The sequence below is a fragment of the Pyrus communis genome, chromosome 1, assembly GCF_963583255.1.
Source record: "Pyrus communis chromosome 1, drPyrComm1.1, whole genome shotgun sequence".
NCBI lineage: Eukaryota > Viridiplantae > Streptophyta > Magnoliopsida > Rosales > Rosaceae > Pyrus > Pyrus communis.
Window position 1 is genome coordinate 37,248,205 of NC_084803.1, and position 18,009 is coordinate 37,266,213.

General features: G+C 37.6%; 2 protein-coding genes across 4 annotated transcripts; both read right to left on the bottom strand.

The window, feature by feature from the left end:
* Positions 1 to 7,501: 7,501 nt before the first annotated feature.
* On the bottom strand, positions 7,502 to 10,343 carry LOC137737204 (serine/threonine-protein kinase SAPK2-like). Its single transcript, XM_068476618.1, has 9 exons — positions 9,905 to 10,343; positions 9,724 to 9,798; positions 9,236 to 9,337; positions 8,966 to 9,019; positions 8,767 to 8,859; positions 8,592 to 8,681; positions 8,408 to 8,512; positions 8,201 to 8,299; positions 7,502 to 7,979 (listed from the first exon to the last, which is right to left on the bottom strand). Exons 1-9 carry the CDS (start codon positions 10,022 to 10,024, stop codon positions 7,698 to 7,700), a joined length of 1,020 nt encoding a protein of 339 aa, XP_068332719.1. The 5' UTR covers positions 10,025 to 10,343; the 3' UTR covers positions 7,502 to 7,697.
* Positions 10,344 to 11,406: 1,063 nt separating this feature from the next.
* LOC137734111 (serine/threonine-protein kinase SAPK1-like) lies at positions 11,407 to 15,356 on the bottom strand. Of its 3 annotated transcripts, none has more exons than XM_068473408.1 (9): positions 14,931 to 15,356; positions 14,741 to 14,815; positions 13,257 to 13,358; positions 12,952 to 13,005; positions 12,733 to 12,825; positions 12,554 to 12,643; positions 12,361 to 12,465; positions 12,139 to 12,206; positions 11,407 to 12,036 (listed from the first exon to the last, which is right to left on the bottom strand). In XM_068473408.1, exons 1-9 carry the CDS (start codon positions 15,048 to 15,050, stop codon positions 12,030 to 12,032), a joined length of 714 nt encoding a protein of 237 aa, XP_068329509.1. In that variant the 5' UTR covers positions 15,051 to 15,356; the 3' UTR covers positions 11,407 to 12,029. The 3 variants fall into 3 exon arrangements, with proteins under 3 accessions (XP_068329509.1, XP_068329501.1, XP_068329516.1); XM_068473400.1 differs by having other exon boundaries at positions 12,139 to 12,237; positions 14,741 to 14,811; positions 14,931 to 15,046; XM_068473415.1 differs by having other exon boundaries at positions 11,408 to 12,036; positions 12,139 to 12,237; positions 14,931 to 15,072.
* Positions 15,357 to 18,009: the final 2,653 nt, after the last annotated feature.

Consider the following 18,009-nt stretch of genomic DNA (forward strand, 5'->3'; position numbering starts at 1 on the left):
GGCAATTGACTATTTCACCAAGCAAGTAGAAGTGGAGCCCATGACAACCACAACTTAGACGGACATAGAGCGTTTCATATGGAAGAATATCATTTGCCGATTTGGCATCCCTCAATCCATCATCACAAACAACGACTCGCAATTAGTAGGCAAAGATTTGGCGATGTTCTTCTAGAAATACGGCATCAAACAACACATGTCCACGTCGAGGTATCCCCAAGACAATGGGTAGGAAGAAGCATCTAACAAGATGATTCTCAACTGCCTTAAGAAATCTCTCTCCTACATGAAGAGAAAATGGCCAGACAAACTTCTCGGATGTCTATAGGCGTATCGCACAACCAAACGATGAGCAACCAACGAGACTCATTTCTCTTTGGCATTTGGTTCAAAAACAATCATTTCTCCCAATGTCATCATGCAAGTATCAGCACTCTACTGCCGAGCATCGAGCAGAACAGAAATGAGATGGCCACAAACATAGATCTGGCAGAAGAGAAATGCGAGAAGGTTATCACCTGCATCGTAGCTTACCAGCAGCAACTCTTTTCCAGCTACAACAAAAGGGCCAAGATCCGGCAGTTTCAGCCTAGAGATCTAGTCCTAAGAAAAGCATTCATCACTGCCCGTAGAAAAGCTATGGAACGCCTACAATATGAGGAAGTATCATGCGTGACCTTCCACTATATCAAAGCCCGAAGACTTAAGCAGCTCGACAAGCACCACCTTGCAAACTGAAAACTATCCAGTTGTTATGTAGTTCCCACCTTACAGCTAAGTTTTCGTGCGTTCCACTCGTTTTTCAATGAAGAATTCAAAAGTAATTTACAACTTGGTTCGGCTGCATGCTTACAACAATTGATCACTCATGCACTTCAAATATCCAGATATGAATGAGTAGAGTTACCCTGGTATAACTAGGTGCATAATGGCTTGCGCCAGGATTCCTAGAAGTAGCCACAATGGTCTTTTTCAAGGCTTAGCTAACTGAAGGATTTTTGGTCTCTTGGCCGAATCTGTGGGGAACCGGGCCTTAGAGACGGATGAGGCACATTACGCAGTACGCCCTATGAACGGCTGCCCTGAACCCTAAAGCTGCTACTGAGTGCACCAAGGTAGCCTACGGTTTCTAAAAGACTACATACGGCTTGCCCTTCGAGCAATAAACCGCGCTAAACTTATACAACCGCACATTTTTGTGAAAGGTTAAACAGTTTATGTGTATAAACAAAACTCTATCCACTGCCGACATGCTACGTAGTCGACAAGCTTCACCTCTGCCAAAGCACGGAACGATCATTTAGATCTACACTAATTCCTAAAGTGTTGTGATACTTGCTACGTAACCCACGAAATTGGCTACATAAGAAGCATGAAGTTCTCTCAGACCTTTGCTTACGAAATTCCATACAACTACGTACTTTTGATACGAAAGGTTAGCGAATTTCATGACCAAAAAATCTTTAGTATGTTGTGATGCAGGCTACACAGCTCAAATGATTGAAGAAATCCAAGGTTAACAGCCAAGTGGTCACGTAGACTCGTCTGCTTCTATAAGTAAGGCATCCATCTGCCGACCCTATGGCTAACAACTTTGCAAAAGTTCTACACTAACACCTACGGCTGCATAGGCTATGTGGGCCTATTTGCTTATAGAAAAACAACACGTCTACTGGTCTAAAGGTCAAAAGATTGGGCATAAACAAAAGAAGCGGAAATGAAGAAAAACAAAGGAAACAAGTTTATTAAATTTTCTAGCAAAATTTGGTAAATAAATAGCAAAGGTCGAAGGAGTTCAAGCAAAGTAAAAAGCAACAAGGAAAACAAAGAAAATCGTAAAGGTTACCTAAAAGACTACATTTTAGCATTTTGGACGTCCTACGACTACTCAGTCGTCGCATCTTCATCAACGGCATCATCAACGCTTCACCCCCAGCTGCCATAGCCTGGACACCAACTTCTCCGACTACTTCACCAATGGAAGCCTCAAAAGTAAAGGTAATCAAGTCTTCTAGAGAAATAGAGAATGTCTTCAAGTTTTTCCCATTAAACTCAAAATCAAACGGCCTACCAAAGAGATAATCTACATAACCCAGCTTGTAGAAATTAGCCTGACTCTGAACAAGCGAAGCCTCGAGCCCAACCTTCTCATCATTCAGCTTCTCGTTCTCCTCAAGCAGACCAACACGGACACGCTGCAACTCATCCACTTCATTCCTCAAATTTTCGTTGATCTTCAATGCACCTTGGAGTTTCAATACTTAGGGTTCATGCCTATTGACGACCTTCTTAAAGTAGATCACTTGATTATAAGCAACAATCAACTCTTAATCCTTTGCGTAAGTAGAAGAATGAAGCTCAGAAACTACACGCTTAAGATCTTAAATATGAGGTATGTAACATCCAATCTCCTTCTCTGATCTTTCATACTTAACTTAGATCGCATCAAGCCTAGTCTTCAAGTCAACGATCTCCTGGTGAGCGGTCTTAAGCTGTAGAGAAGTGGGGGTAAAGATATTAGACCCCTTCAAAGCAACAAACTTAGACTCCAACCTCTTGATCTTCTCAGGAGAATAATAAGCTTCAACTGCCATAGTCTTTGCCGCCCACGCGGGCAGTCTCATTTTTTCACAGCAGGCGAACCAGTCTCAATAGCAAAAGGAACATGCCTTGGCACTACTTTAGCAGTGGAGTCCACCTTATCACTCTTCATAGTAACAAGCCTCTCCGAATGTGAACTAAACTTTGCTCCCAACAGACGTCTTGGCACAAATTTTGCCATTGGGGGCACGACGGAACCTCTACACTAAGCAACCCTATTAGTAATCGTACTAACTACCTTTGGCATGGAAAACGTCATTGGCTCAGACCTAGCGACCTCATTTTTCCTCTTCTTGGAAGAAATCAAGTCAATAACAAACCTATCGGTAGCAGGCGGTCCCTCATGAGCAATGGAGGAAGTCATCCGCTTCTTCTGAACCGGCATCTCTTGAGCAGGTGGGGAACATCTCTTCTTTCTACCTTCATTTACAACAGGCTCTACAACGTCGATCGAATGAGCTAATACCTCTGCCTTGATCTGCTTTATCTTCTCTCTCGGGGATAGTCCACCTTTCTCCCGGCGAAAAGGACTAAGCAGCTAACGTAATTCACGGTACTCAGCAGGGACACCTAAAGCAACATGCACCTTCTTCATATTTGGAAAAGTCTTGGAAGTTGAGCCAAATTCCGAATCTAGAAAAGTAAGGGAGAACAATCAACAAATCAAAAAGCAACTCAGCAAAAGCACAAAGCAACCTAAACACTAAACAGTCTACTTACCGGTGATGAAAATCGTCGAATCACGCAGCTAAAGGGAAAAATCAGACTCCCACTCTCCAATTATCTCCAAAGTCTCTTTGGCTTAGTCATGATCTCCCTTGCTCGAATGATCAAATAACCTATGTCAAATAAGTACCAGAATTCGTTGACAGTCAGATCCAAGTCAAAGAATTGGCTTAAATTGAAGAATTCCACCATCACACAGACCGTATTTAGAGAACATTGAGCGGGGTCACACTTCATGGAGCAAAGCACTTCTTAGAAGAAACGCGACATGGGAAAAGTAAATCCCAACACGAAATAGTAGGGGTGAAACTTGATGGCTTTCTGAGCCCCACTACATTGCTCACGGCTACTACCCTTCTTAACACGCTTAACACGCACCCTAGATGGAATGGTGTGCCTATATGTTTCAAGGAAATCTCTGAACGAGTCATCAGAGCTAATTTTGAAGTGAACAGCCTTGAAGTAAACCACTTTACTCAAAGACTCACCTTGGCGATACAACGGCGGCACACCATCGTCATTCTTATGGCTTAAAGAAGACATACTTGAAGAAATTCTACAAAGATACAAGGAAGAATCATTAGACGACTATTAAAAAAAAAAAAAAAAACATTTGCCCCACGGCCCAAAGATAGCAGTCAAGGGAGCGCAACCCACGCTAGTTCCCATCTCGTTCTCAGCCTAACATGCTAGGCAGCCCAGCACACCAGGAAACCTAGCATGCCAAGCAACCCAACACGCTAGGCATCGCCATTCTCTTGGCCCAAAGGCCTCGCGGCCTAATCCAAAAGAAGAGGGTTAGCGCCTTCGCACCTCCCTCTCTCTCATCTCTCATGCACAGGCCCAAGCCCAACGGTCGAAGTCGAGAAGTTCCTGACTCGAGTCGAACCCCAACTTGCCTCTGCGGCCCACAACATTGCACTCAGACCTCGGCCCATGCTGAGCTGCCTCTGCACCAAGCCACCCACAGCAACAATGTCGTGACCCTTCTAAGCCACTTTTTGACACATCCTCGATCCCTGTCGAGCCAAATTTCAAGCCTTGAGGCTCCAAAAAATTACGAAGACAATGAAAAATTATTTATTCTTACCTTGGTGCTGCATGAAGACGAAGAAAACAATGAAAGACGGTCATTATTTGGGTTAATTTGCAACCGTCGCACACGTAAATATTTCCTCATATTTTTAGATTGTTTTAAATTTGACAAGAAATCATCTTAAAAATAAGAATTGAGAAAGATTCTGATTATGAACTATTTATGCTAGGGTTGGGCAAACGGGGCATGGACCCATGGGTAAAGGCAGGTCCAAGTGGTTCGGGGTGGGTATGGGCCGGGTCTATTTTTTTTTTTTAAATTTGAAACGGGGTGGGTCCACGTTAATTACGGGGTGGGGCGAGTCCTAATTGCTGAAGAAACGGGGTCCTCGACCAAGCCGTTTCCATCATCCAAAAATTTGAGATTTAACTTGGTTTGTTGATCAAATCTCTGCATTAAAACATATAACAAAGTCTGTCTCGCAGACCTCGATCGCACTCAGACTTTCCCACTCCCCTAATCTCCTCCAATCTCTCATCTCAGACCTCGATAAGGCACACATCTCCATCCATCGACTCTCCCTACTTTCTCGTTCTCCCTCACACCCCTACTCAACTCGACGCACTAAGATGTATAGTGACTGAGTCGACCTCGGTTGTGTCAACATCACAACAACTAGCCACCATCACCGTTGTGGCATCGTCTCCTAACTCTCCTCCAGTCCTTCCAATCCCGAGTTCTGGCCACCACCACACCATCCTCGCCATTAAGAACACCACCATCATCCTGCAAATCCCTAGGTAATTTATGAATTAGGGTTTCTGATTTAGGAACTTAGAGTTTTTGCATAAGCTTTTCAATTGATTTAGGAATTATGTGGGTTTCTGATTTGGAAATTTAGGTTTTTTGGGGTTGTGATTGCATGAACTTTTCGATTCATTATATGGCCTATTGTGATTTGATTAGTTGTTGAAACTTTTCGATTGGTTTTGAATTTTATGGATCTGCTTATAGATTGTAGATTTTAAGTTGTTTGGTATTTAAATTTGTTACAATTTTTTGAAGATATTGATTTTTGACTAAAATTGGTAATTGAAGCTGCAATCTTGATGCTTGTAAGTCAAAAGCAATAGTGAAGATTATTTGATATCCATTATTGGTTTCGATTTTTAACCCCGAATCGGAACTGACTAGATTATTGAGCAAAGCCAATAATGAAAAGTTTGTTGGCTTTCTTTATGTTTATGAAATTTGTTATACTTATCATGTAATATATTTCATGCAATTACTGATTATGTAATATGCTTCTAATCTCTCATTTCTAATGATCTCATATGTTTCTTCCTCAATTGTAGTTAGAGAGAGATCACAAGGAAGGGTGTCGTCCTTCTACCATAAATCACCAAAATATTGGAAGTCATTTCGAATGTTAATTTCAATGTTATTACGGATTTCATTTTATGTGATTTTGCATGTTAATTTGATCTTTGGACTTTGGATGTCTCAAATGTTATTTTTTGTTGTTTTGGATGTTATTATGGAGCTTATATGTTATTTTGATGTTCGGACCTTGAACTTTCAATGTTATTTAGATTTTTGATGTTATTTGAAATTTTGGATCTTATAATAAGTAGGCTCTGTACTCGGTTCTATTTTTGGATCTTGGAAATTTGGATTTTTTGTGTTATTTGGAATTTTAGATCTAGGAATTTCGAAGATGGAAAAAAAAAAAGGGATAATGCATTAGAGTATGTACTCTGTTCTAATGAAAAAATTGAAAATAGACCCAACAATCAATTCAAGAAAGAAAAAAAAGTAAGTGGACATGGCCCCAACCAGCCTGTTTGAAACGAGCCGGGTTAGGTCTGGTTCCATATTCAAAAATTTCATTACCTAGCCTGGCCGTGCTCACCCCCAATTTATGTGTTTGTTTGGACTAAATGAGGAACTTCATCCTTCGATTTTGGAGCAATTGGATTAATTGTAAATTATTGTAATTAGTAAGATATGTTCTTTTTTCTTGAATTAACTTGACTCCTCAATGATGAGGTGGAAGTTCCTTGTCTTCAAGATGATTTATTCCCAATTTACAAAATTCCGTACTTATAATCGAAATTGTTCTTATTATAAATCACTTTATAAAATTTATTTCTACAAAAAATAATAAAATATAAGATCGTTTAATTATCGAACAGTATAAAAACAAATGGTCAAATACAATAAAAATAGTTATGAATTGTCTATCTGTTTTATATAATTGTTTAACTAAATGACCTTACTTTTAAATTGATTTTCTATAGAGATGATCTTTGCAGAGTAATTTATAATATGAATGATTACGATCATGAGCACAAAGTTTATGAACTGGTCATAGAGTATTTTGAGGAGGAACTCCTCCTCAATTTTAAGGAGCCAAGCTTTCCTCTTCATAAGCTACATTCCCATTTAGACTTTATTGTACTTGTTTTTTTTTTTTTTTTTTTTTTTAATAAATGATGTTATCTACTATTTTTTGTTGCAATAATATAGTTCAAATTCGCATTTTTGAGATAATTGAACCTAAGACTTCTTACTTACAAATGAAGAGAAATATTATTATACCGTAGTACTAAGTTGTAGACTTTATTGTAATTAGAACTAGGAGAGATTAGTTTCTTTTAATCTCCAAGGATTATACACTATGAGAAAACTCGTACAAAAAAAATTCTCACATAAAACTAGTTCTAGTAGTATTCTGATTTTGGGAGAATAAAACTCATCAAAGTTTCGAGTTCGGCTATAATGATTACATCTCACTTAGTAATACAAGTTTTATGGATCATATAACTGTGGAAAGATCCATTTGATCCCTACATGCAAGACCTAACTCCTAATTTTCAAAATGACTCGTGGTTTGTACTCTGAAAGAAAAATTGCAAAGTTTTGTTACTTTCAGCCATTGTGTCCTCACATCATACCTTAAAGTTCAAGTTTGTCCATTAGCTATAATTCAACAAACATTAACCAATTAGCATATAAAATAATTAAACTAGTAAACAACTTATTTGGAATCAATACCTTTCTTACTCCAGTTCTAGATAGTAAACAACTGCAATAAAAATTCGGATTTTGACTCCTCCCATTATGGCTACATATAAGTGAACATGTCATGCATGAAAAGTTATGAAGCTTTTTAAAAGAAAATAAAAAGAGAGAGAACCTTACAACAACAGTAAACCCAAAATGATACATAAATCAAGGGCCATGTATCAGACCATATCACAAGAAGGTCCCAAAAAGTCTTAACAAGATCCCAATACTCACAAATTCACTCGTATGATAATGCATGTACACTCTAATTACTCATATTTGGCAACACAAAATCACCACTTGTTTCAATATCTTCAACATAGGCTTCATAATCATCAACATCCATGCTGCTGCTTCCGATGAGATGCCTACTGGCATTCGGGACGTTTAATGGTTTCCTTGCCTCTTGTATTATGGACAGAACTTCTTCAACGCTTTGCGACGGATTATTTACATCGTTGCACTGCCAACTTCCTCCTTCCATCATTTCCATAGGTAAGTTCTTTAGAAACCAAGGGTGGCTTTTGATTTCTGGGATATTTATTCTCTGCAGAGAGATAGTAAGCAGAGACCGCGGTGAGAAGGCTGAGCCGAACAGATCAATTTCAAAAAGAAATGTGCAACAAGAACCAGATGTTTGCAATAATATGAGGGAAAAACAAAATTCAAGGAAACTCTTCATGCTCGCTAACAGTATACCAAAATAGATTACAAGAGTATCAATACAGTCATGTAGTACTTTCAACACCAAATTAAAAACTACGTTACCTCTTCAGGGTTTGCTACAAAGATATGAGATAAGAGATGTCTACATTCAATTGAAACTCGGACATAATCTGGAACTGAGTACTGCACACTAAGAATCCGCTGCCAAACGACACATATTGTGTTAATGACAACTCAAGAACGAATTAGCAAGTTTTGATATATACGATGTTTAACTTCTGTTCCATTTTATCGGCGAAAAACACTTACCCCAATTGTTTTTCTAAAGTTTCTAGGGTCTTCGGGATTTTCAAAGGGATATGCTCCAACTATCATCACATATAAGGTGACTCCACAAGACCAAACATCTGCAATCTGTAATATCTAAGATTAGATCGAAAGATGCTATAACAAGTTATAATGTCGATCACAAGGGCGCAAGAAGTGGACTTACCTTTCCATCATATTGTTTTTTAGATAGGACCTCAGGTGCTATATAAGCCGGTGTTCCTACAGTAGATTTAGGCTGAGAATGCAATAATGACTACAAAACAAAGTGAACGAATTAATCAAAGTCTAATTAACTCAAATCCCTAATGTAGATCAGTATACTAAGGTTTGCGGATTACCTTTGAGTATCCGAAATCACATATTTTTACACGGGGTGCTGTACTGCCGTCTAAGAGTGTGTTTTCAAGCTTAAGGTCTCTATGACAGATTTGCTGCAACAAACAAATTATTTCCTTACTACAACCAACACTTCCAATATCAAAAGAGAAAGAAATAATAGTATACGACAAATTAACAGACAAGTGCCGCATTACATACCATTGAATGACAGTAACTAACTCCTGATATCAACTGCTGGAAGAAAAACCTTGCCTGATACGAATCAATAAGTAAATCGAAATTTTTTGTAAGTTTAGTTATATTATGAACTGTTTATGTAAAAATGTTTCAGACCTAACTTTACCTAACAGAAACTCAACAAAAATCGAGATGGATTCCATTTCAGGGGACACTAAGAGATCCCATATTTCAGAATCTACGTTAAATACATTTCCAATGAAATTTTCTCAGCCTTCAAAACTACTTTACCTCATCCTCACTAAATCTGCCAGCATTGCATATTCTCCCGAAGAGTTCTCCCCCAGCCGCGTACTCCATCACTATGGCTAGATGAGTTGGTGTCAGAAGGACCTGCAAGAAAGAGACCGCACTACTCCCAAGTCAATTATCTCAAATAAGCCATTGTAAAGATTATTTCCGCTTCACAGTAAAAATAAAATGCAGGAAGTAATGCTCATTTTTAGCAGAGGCATTTCTCTTAGTCCCACTGCATCCCTGGTTCAAAGTTCTAACAATCCCCCATCCCCTTGGTGCATTACAGAGTATAAATACCACGTTTTAATAAATAAAAACATCACATCTGATCATCCATACAAGGTTAAGCACATTAAAGACCAAATTTAGCATGTTCAGTGTTCAGCCACCCAACCCCAGCAGATACTTATACAAAATTGAAACAGAACTTGCCAAATTCACTCTCTTAAAATTAAAAATGAATGTAGTTCTTGACCACTGACCTCTTTGAATCGAACGATATTCGGATGCTTGAGTGATCTGTGGTTCAAGATTTCCCTCTGAACATGTTCTTCTATCTGCGTCACCAAAGAAATTAAATATTAAACAAAACAAAATAAAATTCAAAGGATAAGTAAAAAAGAGAACGCAGAAAAAAGGGAAGATATAAGAGTTGAAGAGAACCTTGTGTCCTCTCTCAATGAACTTGACAGCATAGAGCTCTCTGGTGAGCTTGTCTCTGACCAGCCTTGCCACCCCAAAATTCCCAGACCCAATATCTTTCACAATCTCATACCTCTCCATGCTATTACACCAACGAATTCCTAAACCCTAAATTTGCACTCTTCTTCTTCTTGTTATTTGACAGACTTGACAATCCAGATCATGAGACATCAACTTGGACTAAACTGGAAAGGGATTGGAGTGGGGTCAGGCACTGACAAAGATTTTAGAGGGTTTAGGGGATCAGGATCCTCTCTTGACCCTTAAAATCTGAGCCTGCCGAGCAGGCGATCGTGGTCGTTGAAATTTGATCCAACAATTACAAATAAGAGATCTTCTAAAATTATAATAATTGTAACCATTAAATCAAATTTCAACGATCATAATCGCCTACTCAACAGACTTAGATTTTAAAGATCAAGAGAGGATCCTGATCCAAGGTTTAGAGGGACAATTGGAAAAATGGGTTGGTGTGAGACTTGTCATTAAAATGTCTTGACAAGCCATGAGATTGAGAGGCCACCACACGCTGTTTGACTGTATGCTTTGGAAAAGGGTAATACTAGATACATCATATTTTAGATTGCATTTATAAATCAAGAGATGGGTCATAAATAAAAAAATTAGGAATGATTACCTGTTTTATGTGTGAGAAATATAATTTTTATTTTTATTTTTTTTAAATATTGTTGTTAATATTTTTAAGGGAGGAGTTATTTGTTTTTAACAAGATTGGCAGGCGTACGGAAAAAAAGGGGTTGGCACTTAGAGTAGAGAGAATGAGAGAGAGAAAGTATAGAAGGTAGTGATAAAATGACATGGCTGTGAGGTTATAATTATAATTTCATTGTTTTTTTTTGTTTTTGCTTTTTTTTTTGGCTGATAAAGGGACTTCTACTAATATATAGTTTATATAAGTACATTAATTAATATTTATGTAGTAATTCAATCATTAACAAGACAACAATCACGTCAAAATAAATGAGTTTGCATATGAGTTAGGCAAGGGCAATGTATCCACATGTTACACTCAAATTCGAATTATCTTTATGAAATATTATGGTCTGGTGGTATTCCTCTTCACTTGGAAGTGAGAGGCCTTAGGTTCGAATTTCGTGGATAGCAAATTCAATACCTTAGGTTGCTCATCGTGTGACTTAGCCGAACTCCCCCTCTCCTTAGTGTAAAAATATCAATGTACGTACACTAAGAGAAAAAGGAAAAGAGGATGATTTCCCTTATGTAGAAAAGATTGGATAGTGAATTATGAGCTCAGTTTGAAAATAAAACTCTTTTATTGGGTTCTTAATTAAGGACTTTAAGGAGAAGCAAAAGATAAAATTACACTCAGGACTGACTGACTATTGACGAAAACAATTTGCTTAGAATGAATGTGTGACGTCCCAACCTAATAAAATATAATATTATGCAGAGAAAGACTTTAATTGTGTTATTAAAACATAAGACTTCAATTGTGTTATACATGATGAAAAACCCATTCTATGTAAGTAGTTATGCTAAACGCTAAACTATGGGCGCGAGTTGGATAGAAAATTCCAACTCCAGCTGATTCCAATCGGAAAAATTCCAACTTTTCCAAAAAAAGGAATTTATGTTAACTTCGGAATAAAGTGGAAGATATTTAGAAATAAATTGGAATTTTTGTTGGTCTGGTTCCAATCTAATCCGTCAGAAATATGTCTACCCCAAACCTTGGGTTGGAAGTATTATTTTCTGGGCACAAACTAACAGTAACCCAAAATGCGACATACATCAAGGGCCCAAATTCACAAGTAAGATTTGTGAATGCAAAAACACCACTTAAAGTTTCAATATCTTCAACACCAGCAACCAAATCGTCAAGGATTCATGCTCCTGCTCCTGCCGCTGCCGCTGCTTCGAGGACGAGGCCTATCAGCAGCATTCAGAACCTCTAACGATTTTTTTGCCTCCTGTATTATTGTTAGAACTTCGTCTATGCTCTGGGCTGGAGTATTTACATCGTAGCACTGCCAGCTTCCTTCTTCCATCATTTCCACAGGCAAGTTCTTTAAGAACCACGGGTGGCTTTTAATTTCCGAAACTGTTATTCGCTGCGAAACAATAAATAGTGACCAAGATGAGAATGCTAAAGTGAACTTAAAATTTCAACTATAACCAAATCGTTATCTAGTAGTTTCAGCACCAAACATTACCTTTTCGGGGTTTGCCACGAATATTTTAGATAAGAGATCTTTACATTCCTTGGAAACTCGGACAGTATCTGGAATTGAGTAGCGTACAGTAAGGATTCGCTGCCATAAGACATACACGTAGTATATTAACTACAACTCAGAAAAGAATTAGCCAGTTGTGATATATGCAATATTTAATTTCAGTTACATTTCAATGGTGAAAAAGGTCGTAGTGCAACTAACCCCAATAATTTTTTTGATGTTTAAAGGGTCTTTAGGATCTTCGAAGGGGTATGCTCCAACTAACATCACATACAAGGCAACTCCAGAAGACCAAACATCTGCAATCTATAATTTCTATAAGATCAGATAAAAAATATACTTAACGTAATTACAAGCTCCAGTGTCAATGAAATGGCATTTGAAATGGACTTACCTTTCCATCATATTGTTTTGTCGAAAGGACCTCAGGTGCGATATAAGCTGGGGTTCCTACAGCAGATTTTGGCCGAGAATGCAATGCTGACTATAAAACATGGTGAAAGAATAAATTACTCGAAGTCTCACTATACCGAATCACTCTTGTGGATCCGTACTCTAGGGTTTGTGGAATACCTTTGAGTGTCCAAAATCACATATTTTTACTCGGGGTGCTGTGCTGCCATCTAAGAGTGTATTTTCAAGCTTAAGGTCTCTATGACAGATTTGCTGCCAGAAATGAATTATTTCCTTACTACAATCAAAACACTACCAAAGAACACAAACACTAGCAAATATCGTACGAGAAAGAAACAGCAGTATAACATATTAACAGAAGAATTCCGATTTAGATACCATTGAATGACAGTAACTAATTCCTGATATCAATTGTTGGTAGAAATACCTCGCCTGATGCAAAACAACAACAAAAAAATTGAATAAGATGTAAATTTTATTTCGATTATAACTGATCGTTTAAGTAGATGCTTCAGGAAATTAAAAAAAAAAAAAAAGAGAATGGACCTCGTTTTCCCACTTTTTAGTAAAAGAAAATCTAGATGTTTTGCATTTTCAGGGGACATTCTGAAGATCCAAAGTTCCAAACTACAAATATTTTGCATGAAATTGTCACCCACTCAGTAATTAGTTAATTACTTTACCTCGTCCTCACTAAATTTTCCAGCCTTGCATATTCTTGTATAAAGTTCTCCCCCGGCAGCATACTCCATTACTATGGCTAAATGAGATGGCGTCAGCAGGACCTGCAAGAAAAAGACCCTAAAACTCTTAGGTAGGCCATTGCTGATTCAAAAGAACACCACCATTACTGAAGCTTCAAGAATTAAGAGAATTGCAAGTGAATGTACTTTCTTATTGAGAAAACAGAATGAGTTGTGATCGTCCAATATGTTTCAGACACAACATATACACCTTCGTTAATGAGCTGTCATTAACTAAATAACTAAAACTGATTATTAAAGGACTCTCATCTTACGGAAGCTGTCACGCACGAATCAAAAGCTGATGTGGCACCTTACTATCCATTATCCTCCCTCAAGCTTACGCTCGGTATCTGGAGCATGATACTCTTTCTAAGATAAAGAAATTGAGGAGAATGCAAGCCCTTTGTCCTGTTCTGTGCAAGTTGATCAGAGCTAGAAAATGATAAACTGCAAGATCTCTCTCTGCTCTCTATTGAAATGAACAACCTCTTCCACATATTTATTGTCACATTGAAACACAGGGTTATGGGCTAAGGCAATAGCGGATATATTATCACACCAAGGGATTGGTGGTCTATCATGCAAGTCCAATAGCAACTTTCAAATCCAAGCTAAAGCTTTGTACTCTGCTTATGTGGAGGAACGAGAAACAGTCGGTCCCGAGCAATGGGATAAGTAACTGCAAGGCTTTTCGGGCAGAGTTCATCACAAGGCACAAGGCACGCTCAGTTGCAAAAGGTACTTTACCTTACAGAAGAAGGTTTGGACTTTGATGAGACTTTCAATCCAGTGGTTAAACTTGCCACTGTCTGGTTAGTTTTGGCTTTACCTTCAACTTTCAATTGGATTCCTTTGTGCATTGTTAGTTTTGGCTTTACCTTCAACTATCAACAACCTTCAAATCCTATCAATCGAAGAACACTAAGGGTATGTTTGAGTGAGGAACTTTACAAAATCCAAATGATTTAGGCATAGTGATGAATAGATGGGTCACATAATGTTTGATACGAGGGGTTAGAAATGCACCACATGAGCATTACAATAGGCATGACAGAAGGATTTGCAAATGACTACTTGGAAGGACTCATTTACAAATCCCTATCACATGCTTCTGTAATGCCCATGAGGTGCATTTTCCAATTCCTCCGAACTAACTTTTTGTGATCCATTTCTTCTTCATTTTGCCTAAATGCATTGGAATTTGGAAGTCTCTCGTCCATAAACAAACCCTAAAGGCGGGATTTTAGCATATTTAAGTAGAAAGACATGCTATATGTTTACACAGCAAATTCATTCTCAAATGAAAACAAACAAAATCAAAGTGATAAGCATGCATCCACCAAAACAATGTATTCTATTTATTAAAGAATGAAAATTGGATATTTAAGTATATTTATTTACATAAACTTATGATGACAGACCTCTTTGAAGAGAACGATATTGGGATGCTTCAGTGCTCTGTGGTTCATAATTTCCCTCTGCACATGTTCACCTATCTTCATCACCAAGCCAATGAAATGGATTAAAACTCAAAACCCAGTACCCAGAAAAATTCAAAAAAAATCGATATATCAGAAGAAAAAATAATGATTTAAAAGAATAAGGACAGACCTTGTTGCCTCTCTCAATGAACTTAACAGCATAGAGTTCTCCGGTGATCCTGTCTCTGACCAGCCTGGCCACCCCAAAATTTCCAGACCCAATATCCTTCAAAATCTCATACCTCTCCATGTCATACGAAACGGAAACTGCCAATTAATTTTTCGTTTAATTATTTTAAGAGGGTTTGGGAGAGAAGACAAGTTGGAAAGATGGTTGGTGGGAGAGGGAGTGTAATCATTAAAAAAGTATTTTAAGGGAGAAGACAAGGGATTAGAGGCCACACAGTTTATGCCGGCAATCGAGTGGAAATTAAGTAAAGATGTTTTGGACTTTTCAATCAATTATCTTCTGTTCTCTCTCTGCCCCATGCGTGAGACGGTGCTGGAAACTCTTCCAGTTACTTGCCCCCAACCCAAAGCCCCTCCTCTCTGCATATTTTGGACTGGTTTAATAAACAGTTTTTTATTCAAAATGGTTCTTAAGATTTGCACCCGGAGTTTTTGGCCAAAAGTTTGAGTAATTTTCAAAATTTCGTAACTCAATCGGTTCTTAACTAAATTCAACTCATAATATATCAAAATGAAGATAGGAAAGTGTAGAACAAGATTATACCTATTTGGAAGCCTAATAGTTTCCATTGATGATCAGAAAATATCCTAAAAGGTGACTGGTCAGTGGAAAAAATAGAAAACTAGCAGGAAACTGGGTAAAATTTAAACATTCATAACTTCTTCAATACTCAACGAAATCGAATGATTCAAAAACAAAAATCATTCTTCTCGACAAGACGAAGAGAATGTTACCTATCTTGAAGGATAAATTGTCGTGGTTTGGCCGTAAAACGGCTCGAAAATGGTTGTCTTGATCGTCAAGTTAGCCACTTTCGAGCCGTTTTCCGGCCAAACCACTACAAGTTAGCCATCAAGAAAGTTACCATTCTTTTCGACTCGTTGAGAAGTATGATTTTCATTTTTAAATCACTCGATTTCGTTGAGTATTGAAGAAGTTATGAACGTTTAATATTTAACCAGTTTCCGGCGAGTTTTCTAGTTTTCCCACAAACCAGTCACCTTTCAGGCTATTTTCCGGTCATCTTCGGCAACCATTGGGCTTCCAAATAAGTATAATCTTGTTCTGCACTTTCCTATCTTCATTTTGATATATTATAGGTCGAATTTGGTTAAGAAACGATTGAGGTACGAAGCTTTGAAAATTACCCAAAGTTCCAGCCAAGAGCTCCGGGACACTTAATGGAGTTTTTAACGGAATGGCCAAAATAATGGATGATGGACAATCTCAAGGACCATTTCTATTGATTTTCAATCTCAGGACCAAAATGATGTGTTATGCAAATCTCATAAAGTATTTTGATTAAAATAGTTCAGGTTGCTCATTTTGGATAAACCTTGGCTAACTTAGACATGAAATGTCTAGGTGGCCCCTCTTTTAGATATCCAACATGTGCCATCTCACATGCAAAACTCATATTTTTACTGTATTTATTTTCACACTTCTTAACTTTTAACATCCTTATTTGTATTTATGATTATTAAATTGAATAAATTAAACAAAAAATATTAGATGAAATTAAACAAGGTATGTGTTTATCATTCATCTATTTTTGTGGGTCAACCTTGAGGAGTGAGGGGTGTGTGACCGCACATGGTCCCTAATTTTTAAGGGCCCTAAATTTTTGTAACCTTTATAAGATACTACATATAGAAAAAATTGTGAACATAATTCACAAGTCGTCTTAACAAAGTTGTCAAGTATTGGTACTTCCATTTAATTGTGCACGGGTTTGACTCCCTATTGGGCATGTGAGGCGTAGCCATTATGGGTCTATTTGAGCTACATTATTTTTTTTCTTTTAAAAAAAAAATATATATATATATATATAATTTAATTTCTTTCATTATAAAAGATAACTTTTGCTAATAAATATATAATTAGAAATATCATAATAAATCAAAATCTTAAAAATATGAAGATACAATCTTAAAAAAAAAAAAAACCCTTTCCTTATATGATAATTTAATCTAATACATATTATTCATTTAGTATTTTGGTTACCGTTTAATGGTCATCTAATTTTCATTTCATCAAGACCATTTAGCCATCCATATATCATCAAAAAGAAAATTATAGTACAAATTTGCTTGCTTTCTTCTCGTCGCAGACCCGAGTTTGCAACCGTTGCAGTGAACAGTCCAAATGGGGACGGATCGAAGCAGGCAATCAGCAAGTTGGAGCTAGCTCGACTCGTCGCATTTGAGGGTCATGTGGAAGAGCTCGAATCGTATCTCGTTGACTAGCTAGCAGTCATGCTGGATGCACAACCACACATGACTGCGGCAGTGGCCGAACATTGTGCCGATGACCATGGATTTCGAGGGGCGGGTTTGCTGGGGTGGAATCGCCACGTCGTCATTTTGGGTGGGCGAGGTGGATGGATGTGTAAAGGAGAGAAGGGAGGGAGGGTTGGGTGCATATGGGATTGCTGAAAAAGGTGGGTGGGATTTGGGTTTGAATTGGAGAAGATAGGAGGGGGAAGAAAGGGTGAGGGGATAAGGGGTGGGTTCAAAAAACTGAAAACTGAAAAAAATTGAAAACCGAACCAAACTGAAACTGAAAAAATCGAACCGAATCGAATTCTTTTGGTTCGGTTTCGGTTTCAGTGGTCTAGAAATCGAACCAAACCGAATTAATTAAATTAATATTTTTATTATTATTATTTAATTATTTGTTTTGGGTATTATTTTCTAAACCCATTTTGTAAGTCTAAATGTGATGCCCAATGTGTTGCCAAACTTTAAGCTCAAAATGTTAAAAATAAAGCCTTTAGAAACTCTAAACCCAAAATATTGCTTCTTTACCAATACCCAGATTATAAAAAATAAAATAAAATAAATAAATAAATAAAGATGAAACTGGAAAACAAGAGCAAACTGTACTATATGCATGCCACATTTCAAATATTGTTTTGCATTGGTTATGTATTTCTCTATGTATAGCAAACCTACAGCAAATAACAATCATTATATAACCTACCCACCCACGGATACTGCAACGAAAACCATAAGCTTCT